This window comes from Macaca nemestrina, chromosome 3 (assembly GCF_043159975.1).
Source record: "Macaca nemestrina isolate mMacNem1 chromosome 3, mMacNem.hap1, whole genome shotgun sequence".
NCBI classification, from domain to species: Eukaryota; Metazoa; Chordata; class Mammalia; order Primates; family Cercopithecidae; genus Macaca; species Macaca nemestrina.
Window position 1 is genome coordinate 70,278,334 of NC_092127.1, and position 10,550 is coordinate 70,288,883.

Consider the following 10,550-nt stretch of genomic DNA (forward strand, 5'->3'; position numbering starts at 1 on the left):
ACAGAAAAAGTTACAAAACAATATCCCATATACATATAGAAGCAAAATCCTTAACATATTATTAGCAAATATAATTAAGCAATATATAGAAAGCATTTTATATCATGAGCCAGTGGGGTTTAATCCAGGGAGGCAACGCTGTTTCACTATTCAAAGATCAATCAATGTAATTCACTATGTTAACAGGCTAAGGAAGAAAAATCACATTACTATGTCTTTGAGATCTAGAGCTAGGCAACGATTCACCATGTTAACAGGCTAAGGAAGAAAAATCACATTAGTCTAACTTTGGGACCTAGGGCTAGGCAAAGAGTTGCTAAACACCACCAAAATCACAATCCATAAAAGGAATAATTGATAAACTGGACATCATCAAGATTAAAAACGTTTGCTCTGAGACAGACCCTGCTAAGGGGATGAAAAGACAAGCTACAGGATGGGAAACAATATTTTCAAAACATGTAACCTTGAGAATAGTCTAGCATAAATACAGAACAATCAAAATTAACTATTAAAAAAGCAAACAATCCAATTAGAATGTGGACCAAAACATGAAGAGGTATTTCAACTGAAAAAGATATACAGATTGCAAATAAGCATTTGAAAAGATGGTAAACATCATCAGTCACTAGGGAAATGCAAATTAAAATCACAATGATATATCACTACACACCTATCAGAATGTCTATAATGAAGAATGATGACAGCACCATTTGCTGGTGAGGATGTGGAGAAACTGGGTCACTTGCACATTGCTGCTGAAGATGTAAAATGGTACAGACACTCTAGAAAACGATTTAATAAATTATGTTATAAACTGAATGCAGATCTACCCAGCAATACTGGACATTTATCCCAGTGAAATGAAAACTTGTGTTCTTGGCCGGGCATGGTGGCTCACGCCTGTAATCCCAGCACTGTGGGAGACTGAGGCAGGCGGATCACCTGAGGTCAGGACTTTGAGATCAGCCTGACCGACATGGAGAAACACCATCTCTACTAAAAATACAAAAAATTAGCCGGGCATGGTGGTGCATGCCTGTAATTCCAGCTACTCGGGAGGCTGAGGCAGGAGAATCGCTTGAACCTGGGAAGCGGAGGTTGCAGTGAGCCGAGATCGCGCCATTGCACTCCAGCCTGGGCAACAAGAGCGAAACTCCGTCTCAAAAAAAAAAAAAAGAAAGAAAGAAAGAAAGAAAACTGGTGTTCTGGCCGGGCGCGGTGGCTCACTCCTGTAATCCCAGCACTTTGGGAGGCCGAGGTGGGCGGATCACGAGGTCAGGAGATCGAGACCATCCTGGCTAACACGGTGAAACCCCGTTTCTGCTAAAGATACAAAAAATTAGTCGGGCATGGTGGCAGGCACCTGTAGTCCCAGCTCCTCGGGAGGCTGAGACAGGAGAATGCGTGAACCTGGGAGGCGGAGCTTGCAGTGAGCCGAGATCATGCCTCTGCACTCCAGCCTGGGCGATGAGCAAGACTCCGTCTCAAAATAAAAATAAAAATAAAGGTAATTAGCCACTCTTATTATCCTTAAAAAAAAAAAAAAAAAAGAAAACTGCTGTTCTTGCAGAATCATATATACAAATGTTCATAGCATCTTCCTTCTTGATAATAAAAAACCGAAAACAACCCAGATGTATTTCAGTGGGTAAACTATTAAAAACACTGTGGTCCATCCACAGCATGGTATTCAGCAACAAAAAGGAACAAATCATTGAGAACAAGACCTGGATGAATCTCTAGAGAATTACACTGAATGAAAAAGCCATTCCCAAAAGGTTATATGCTGTATGTATGATTTCATTTGTATATCATTCTTGAAATTACAGAAAATTTATAGAAACAGAGAACAGAATAGTGATTGGTCAGGGTTTAAGGAGAGATAGGGCCAAGAGAGAAGTGGGGATGGCTATGAAAGGGCAACACGAGAGACCCTTATGGGAATGGAAATGTTACATCTCTTGACTGTATCAATGTCAATATTCTGGTTGTGATATTGTACTATAGTTTTGCCAGATGTTACCACTGGGAAAGGGCACATGGGATAGCCCTATATTATATCTAACAACTGCATGTGAAACTATGATTATCTAAAAAAAAATCTCAAGATAAAAAATTTAATTAAGAGCTATGAGGCCATGAAAAGACATGAAGAATCCTTAAATGCATATTTCTAAGTAAAAGAAGCCAGTCAGAAAAATCTACTTACTGTATGATTCCAGCTATTTGACATTCTGGAAAAGACAAAACTAGAAGGCAGCATAAAGATCCATAGTTGCCAAGGACTTGGAAGGAGTAGAGAGACAGGGATGCATAACTGAAGCATGGGGGATTTTTAGGGCTGAGAAACTATTCTGTGTGATGCTCTAATGGCAGATATACGACACTGCATTTGTGAAAGCCCATAGAACTGCGTAACACAAAGAGTGAATCCTAATGTAAACTATGGACTTTAGTTAATGCTATGGTTTGAATGTGTGTCATTTCCAAAGCTCATTTTGAAATTTAATTGCCAGGCCAGGCGCGGTGGGTCACGCCTATAATCCCAGCACTTTGGGAGGCCCAGGTGGGTAGATCATGAGGTCAGGAGTTCGAGACCAGCCTGGCCAGTATGCTGAAACCACATCTCTACTAAAAATACAAAAATTAGCCATGCGTGGTGGTGTGCACCTGTAATCCCAGCTACTCAGGAGACTGAGGCAGGAGAATCACTTGAACCCAGGAGGCAGAGGTTGCAGTGAGCCGAGGTCAGGCCACTGCACTCCAGCCTGGATGACACAACAAGACTTCATCTCAAAAAAAAAAAAAAAAAAGAAAAGAAGAGAAAAGAAAGAAATTTAATTGCCATTGTGACAGTATTAAGAGCTCAGAGCTTTAAAAGGTAATTAAGCCATGAGTACCCCACCCTCATGGGTGGGATTTGTGACCTTATATAAGGATGAATTCAGCCTCCTTTTCTTTCTTGTCCTCTGCCATGTGATGACTCAGCAAAAAGACCCTCCCTTGATGCTGGCACCTTGATATTGGACTACCTGGCCTCTGGAACCATGAATCAATTTCTGTTCAGTATAGACTACCCAGTCTCAGGTATTCTGTTATAGCAGCACAAAATGGACTGCAACAGTTATCAATATTGGTTCATCAGTTGTTACAGATACACACTGATGCAAGATGCTAATAATACAGGAAACAGCAGCGGGGAAGAAGTTTATATGGGAAATTGTTGTACTTTCTCCCTCACTTTCCTGCAAACCTAAAACCGCTCTACAAAATAAAGTCTGTTATTAAAAATGTTTAAAATATTTTATACCTCTTCCTAATGCAATGAAGAACAGCTCTGTTTGGCTCTCTAGCATCCCCAAACAAAACAAAACAAAATGCTGCGCTTCACAGTCCCCAGGAATGGTAGAAATAGCCTATGGAAAAGGCATAAGAAAAACAGAGCAGAGTACATGAGGGTATTTTACAACAATTTCCTGAGATTTGCTCGTCAGCTTTGCTGAGTTCTACAGGGAATATTCACACTTACTTATTTGCAAGTGTTTGGAGTCTCTGTCACTATGTGTTTGGACCACGGAAGGATGAACAAGTTTATTTTTCAGTGTGTCTATGAATATCCCTCAACATATTAGACAGTGTGGTGGGGATGCGATATTTCAACTTTTTGATTCTGGATTCAGACTAGCAAGTTCCATTTAGATTATAAAAGATAGAAGAGACGTTATGCTCTTGAGGTTATTTATATCCATTGTATCTGTATGGGGAAAATATGTAATGTTCTACTACTGCATATCTCTTTCCAACTCTGTATTTAGGGCTTCCTTGGTGGTAGCTTGAATTTGGTCATGGTGGGAGCATTTATATCACAGAAATTGGCAAATTCTACAAATCAAAACATCCCTACTGCTGCCCCATTTGAGAACCAATTGTTAAATATATAATAGCATACTAATGGACACATTCATCAGTGTCAGGGATATTTTGCATAAACAGATAAAACACACAAACAAAATTCTCCAAGGTTTTCTTCCCTTCCCTTCCCTTCTAATAGTTAAATCTATGATGTCACTGGAGCAAGGGTTTCAGAAACATTTGTAAGTTAAGGAATCTAATGCATGATCACTCTCATTAAACTTTCAGAGTCAAGAACGCTGTCAGCTGCGCACACAGATTCCAAGTTCAGCTGTTCCCTGCCCTTCACTGAAAACCCTTGCACGGGTTCTTAATGGTGTGTTTAATCTTGGTGCTTGATAAATGATATGTTTTATTTAGAATACATACCCTTGCCTTCATGGCTTAGAGGGTTGTCTTTGTGGCATTAGATCATCTATTGAAAATAAGGCCACGCGTGGTGGGTCATGCCTGTAATCCCAGCACTTTGGGAGGCTGAAGCAGGCGGATCACCTGAGGTCAGGAGTTCGAGATCAGCCCTGCCAACATGGCAAAACCCTATCTCTACTAAAAAAATACAAAAATTAGCTGAGCGTAGTGGCAGGCACCTGTAATGCCAGCTACTCAGGAGGCTGAGGCAGGAGAATCACTTGAACTCAAGAAGCGGAGGTTGCAGTGAGCCGAGATTGCACCACTGCACTCCAGCCTGGGCAATAGAGCCAGACTCCATCTCAAAAAATAAATAAATAAATAAATATGGCTAGGTATACTTTCTTATTGGTGTCATTTATACTGATCTGTAACTTCAGTTAGATGAGTTAATTTAATCCATAGTTTGCAAAGACACTCACTTACAAATAATTGTAGTAAGACAAAACACCTTTTAAAACTGTTCTACCATGATTGGCAACTGCAATTACTAGAGGGTAGCTAGCTGAAGCTTATTTGCTTTAGGGTGGGCTTATTGATTATCTGCATTTGCACAGAACTCTTCCTCCTGTCCCTGGACAGTTGGCCTATGCAATTGAATAATAGTGCACAAAATATGTTCTTCTATAAAGTAACATGTATGTACATATTACATATAACATGTAAGATCATAGTCCAGACTGTGATTTTGGGTTATGCCTTAAAACTCCAATTGATAAAAAGTTCTGTGATAATTATCTCTACATAAAAAAGTTGATTTTGAATACTATCTGTGATTCTTTATTTTCTTATTTTATATGTCTTTGTCTTGATTTGAGTTCTAAGGCTATTTTATAAAGTTTTCAAAAATTAGTCATTAATAAAAACATTATTTAAAAACCATAAATCTATAAACATTCAAAAAATGAGATTACCAATGTATTGAATTACACAAACAGAATAATCTAGTACTGTTTATAGGATGTGTATCTAAAATATATTTGAGTGAAAAAGCCTTCAAAGAAAGCTAGGATGATGGAATAATATAGCTAGAATTGAACTCTGCAATTTCAACTTCAGTGTAAAATACAATTTAGCCTAGTTCTCTTGTACTAGTTTTCTGGAGTGCCTTATTAGAGGTTAGATGCTCAGAAAACTTATGAATTCACAAGATATGACTGCACACCAGTTTTCAAAATAAAACGTGCAAACCTTTCTAGCTCTTATTTTTCTTGGGGCTATGAGAATGCTAATGTGAAAGGTTAAAACAAACAACAGAAAATTACCAAAATTTTACACTGAATCATTAAGTTCTTCTTCTATAAACTTTTTATATTTGATAGGAGGTATGAAAGGCCTTTTTGGCATCTTCATTTTGATTTTGAAGATTTGATTAGTTAGAGTTTAAGATACGCTCCTACAAGAAAAGTTAAAGCAGTCTTCATGTAATCGTTCATCTGAAATTCTAGACTTTGTACTTTTTCAAAGAGTCCTTGCAATTTACGTCAATATTATCATTTCCTTTGTTACTGATGGAAGAACTCAAACACACTGATGTTTGGCTTCTGCACATAGATCAGTAAATTAGAATCATGGAATTTTATAATTAGATGTATCAGCAAATCCAGCCTTCCTCATTTTCTGATGTGAAATCTGATGTCTAGTCTGGAACCCGGGACGCCTGGTACCACATTAACAACAGCACTCCATTTAGAACCTGGGCTTCCTGTTTTCAGACCAAAAGCTAAGCTCTCTTCCTGAAGTTACAAAAACAACCTGCCCAGTTCTCTTCTGTGTGCTGGGAAAAGCTGTTGCCCAATCATGAGGAGAAAAAAACAAACAAAAAACATACCAAAAAAAGCCCTCCTAGAACCCAGGTAAGAGGACTGTAGGGTGACCAAAGCTTACTTAGGAGGCACTGTGGTCTTCTCTATTTATGAAGCTCTTATTCTAAACTGTCAGCAATATCCATGCTTAAAGTCAGGGAACATCATACTCCCAGTTCTTCTTACGGTTTTTAAAATTCCAATTCCTTTCCCCCAGCATTTCTAAACAGATGCCAGTTTCTCTAGAGTGCCTCTCCTTATTTTATTCTGATTGCCCCATCTCTTTGTCAGTTTATTACTTCCTATCCTTTCATTCTTTCCTACCTCTCTCCTTCCTTCAGTCTTCAAGTTTCAAATGAGTTACTGAACAAGAGAAAAATATGATTAATACTGGAAAATATGTACAGATTTAGGGGTAAATTACACAGGGCTCAGGGGTGGGGACTATTAGAGGCCGTCTTTTCTCGTCTCCGTAACTAATTCATGCACAGATAATGCCAAATTATTTTTTGTCTTTTACAATAGCACGTGTTAGATGGTAACAATTGTGGCTGAGATACTTTTATATAAAGCACAGAGGTTTGTCTCACAACAGTAACCAGGACAGCTTTACCGTTAGCTCTGCTTCCTGCCAAGGTGATGATGATGGTAATCATAACTATGATATGAGGAAGGTAAATCTAAAAGCAGGCAGCCTTCATGTTTGGGATGCTTTTTATTAGTCATTTGTTGGGAGTGTGGTATATTTGTTTCTAGTATATAATTTGAAACCAAATCATAATGGATTCAAAATAAGCAACAATTTGGGGGTGTGATTAGTAGAGGCTGGGAGTTATCCACCTCTTACTCATTCTATGCAGTTAGCATTATAATCTATATGAAGAGAATTTTTCAGTAATTCTTTGAGGTTATTTCTCCTTCTGATGGAATGAGGGCTCTGATGTAAAACTCTCCATTTCTGATTCTTATATTTTTCTACCGATTTATCTCAAAGACTCACCCACTGCAATCTCTTTCCCCTACAAGAATGGGATTGAATTTCCACCTCATGTTCAGAGGACAATGACTGATTTAGCCAATTCATTGTCACATTTTATACTCCTCCAAGCTAAATGTTTTTGGAAAGTAGTAATATAAATTAAATGAGTTATGATGCTGAAAAAGATTCCGATGCACAAGGGGAGAGGAGGGAAGGTAGGAAAAGGGGATTTTGACTGGAACATCCTTTTCCATTTATCTTTATAAAGGACAATCCAGTCAAAATTTGATTTATTTGTCTTAAAATTAAGATCAAAGCAGTTGCATGTTTTATCTTAAATTATCCAGATTTTTACTGCTGCAAAATGTTTGAAAGTTTGGAGGATCACTCCCAAAAAAGTTTCTCTGAAGTTCATTTTATTTCTGCATCCTGAGAAAAAATTATACTCCCCTAGCTCCAGATCGCTAAACATCATCAAATAGTGAAGTTCCATATAAAATGTCAGAGGAAATAAGAGAAGAAAAATATTTGAGCTGTTTCATAAAGTACTGAAGTTATTTCATCTGGGATGAGCTTGGAAAGAGTCTGATTATCCCCACATTATCTGAAATACTTGACATTCCAACAAAGACAGAGCATGTGACTCCTCTTAAGGGAGCTGGAACTCATCCAGTGACATGGGAGGGAGGGTTTCAGCTGAGTGCGTAGCTAGGATTTACTGGTGGTGAGATAGTGGTTTTGAGGGTTTCCCCCACTTTGATATATAATTGTGTGTTTTTTCCCAAGTATTTTTCATAAAACAATAGTTATGTTTATAAAAAAGGAAAAAAAAAACTTACTTTTATAGACCTATGTCATAGCTAACAGAGTAGACTCCAACACATGACTTAGGCTGGAATACATTAAATGGACTGACTGTTTTATGATTAGGATTCCATTAGAAAACAATAACATAAAAAGTCTATTTTAAGGTAAACAATTTTGTCACAAACTCCAGTGATCATCTGATTTTTGACACATTGATCAGGGAAGCTATAAAATAATTTCAAGTAAACTACTTGAAGCTGGAAATACAAAGATGCATGAAATTTTAAAAGAGGCATGAATTTTGGAACTTTGGATTGGTACGAGTTCAGTTCTGGCATCTGATTCAGAATTATTCTCATTTTATTCCAAGCTAATTTGACATTATAGTAAAACAGGAGAACCAAGTTGAATCCAGTATAGTGGTTTTGTATTGCAGAAAATAGAAAACAACAACAGGACCTCTTAATTATGACTACATTGTGTGGGGAGCACCTAAAAGTCTTTGATTCTGTTCCTCTTGCTTTATGGAAGGTGCAATATGAAAACATTATGCTCAATACTCTTCCCAGGTCTCAAGCTTCTAGGTCTCAATAATGTAGTGGTGAAAGGCTGCATTCCTTGTCAGTAGAGAGGAAATAAGGAGGCATTCTGAAAATTCCACAAATATATCTGAAATGGCTCAAATCAGCTCCTAAGAGTACCTGAATATTTTTTCTTAACTTTTAAAATTGATGCTATACCTTGCTTATAAACAAAGTTGAATTTCCTTTATAAGACTCAAAATGCAAGTTACAAAGCATTGCTTTCTCAAGTTATTTGCTGGAATTTAAAGAAAAGGAGAGAGTAAAATAGTACCTAGTATGTAATATATATTAATATTTTTTGAGTCATATGCTTTAAGACTACAATAACTTTATATTTTCTCAGAAGTTACAAATAAAAGTAGACTTTGCACACAAAATATGTTAGTAAATCAATTACCAAATTTGAAGGGTTAAATAAATAAGCAATAGAAATGGAGTTAAATAATAAGCAATAAATATGAATTCCAACTTAATAGCTTTATAAAAAAGATGACAGAACTTATTTTGAGTGATTTATATAATGTAAGGTAAGAGAAATCAAGCTAAACCATGTGGGATGGACAATGAAGAGAAGATTGTATGAGACTTGTCCAGAAAAAAAAAAAAAAAGAATCTAGAGTGATCTTAACTTATAATGTGGAAGGCAGGCCAAGCAGAATGTACATCAGCTGTCAGATTGCTTCATGCCTTTTACAGCAGTTGTTCCTCTGAAAATAGCTTCCAAATGAGAAAGGATGACTACAAAAGGATTAGTTACCATAGGCTTTTCTATACCCCTTAGAGCTCCAGGTTTGTTATGACAGAACAGCAAGAATTTAAAGGAAGTAAACTATGGAATATTAAACAATGTCAGGTTGGAGCCACATTCATGCTGATCTATATTAATGCTACGAAGGATTTTTATTGATACCATTTCCATGAACTTCCTTCATGATGGCTGTTGCTTGCTGTTTTCTCTGCTTCACCATAGCATTATGTGATAGCATGGTTTGTTTGTTCCCTGTTAAAAACAAAGGGACATTATTGAGGCAATGTGAAGAACTCATTTGGAGTGTCTCATAATCACTGTTGTGAAAGACAACATCTTTGTTCTTTATTAAAAAGTTATTATCGCTTGCTACTGAAAGACTTCAATATGCATTCCTTATCTGGTGACAGAGTATGTTATTCATTGACAGGCAATGTCACAGTGAACAGAGACCCAGTCTTATCTGGACATTAATATAATGATCATCAGGCAGTGAGAAACAATGAAATTGCTGGTCTCCTTTCCCCTCCCTCTCTTTTCTCCACAGTATTTTAATCTATCATTGTCTCCTCACTGGCCTTCATTTGTACCAGCATCACACTCCATCAATTCCAGCAAACTGTAAGAATGAAGAAGACACTAGATAAACCAGAATTCTTTGGTAGTAGCATTTTAATATTGGCAACAGCTGCCCTTTAAAGCAGAGAACACCCATTTATGAGTCACAACTCTGAATCTCCTTGGACAACTGACTAATAAAACATTTTAGGAAACAACATACTCACCTTGTTGTTAGATTGTGCTTTTTCAGCAGGGATGAATCCCAGTTTGTGGAGGAAGACTCTGGAGATGGACTATGGATGGCACTTGGGCCTGATGGTTTTTATCCTTGAACCTGGGACAGCATGGTCCCTGCTCTGACTCAAACTGGGGACTGAGCTTTTCTGAAGAGACTGGCATTCAGCTGACATCAACTGACTATATATAGCACCAAATACTTTAGCTACTCATATCTTCCTGGCGAAAGGGAGGAACAGGGAAAGATTAGGCTCTCTCATTGTGTTTCTAGTTTGTGAGACGGTTAAATGAAGCATTCATTGGACATGCAGAAAGTTTTTAGTGAGCACTTTCTGTTTGAACAGATAGTAACCAAAAGGGATTTTAAACACTTTTAAACATCTAGCTCTTATGTTACATCTTAATTGAGGGGGCAAGAGACACACACATGAATGAGAACAGAATGATAGATTATTCATAATTAAAATGAACAATATAGGCAGTAATATCTATGTAGACTCAAGAAA

General features: G+C 37.4%; 1 protein-coding gene across 1 annotated transcript in view; it reads right to left on the reverse strand.

Moving 5' to 3' along the window:
- The window catches only part of LOC105486183 (myozenin 2), a 48,584-nt gene extending 38,392 nt beyond the window's left edge, over nt 1–10,192 (reverse strand). The window contains exons 1-2 of the mRNA XM_011748904.3: nt 10,032–10,192; nt 9,409–9,498 (exon numbers count right to left, since the gene is read on the reverse strand). Of these exons, the coding sequence (XP_011747206.1) occupies nt 9,409–9,484 (76 nt within the window). The 5' untranslated portion in view covers nt 9,485–9,498; nt 10,032–10,192. The remainder of the gene's footprint in view (nt 1–9,408; nt 9,499–10,031) is intronic.
- Between the last annotated feature and the right edge of the window lie 358 nt (nt 10,193–10,550).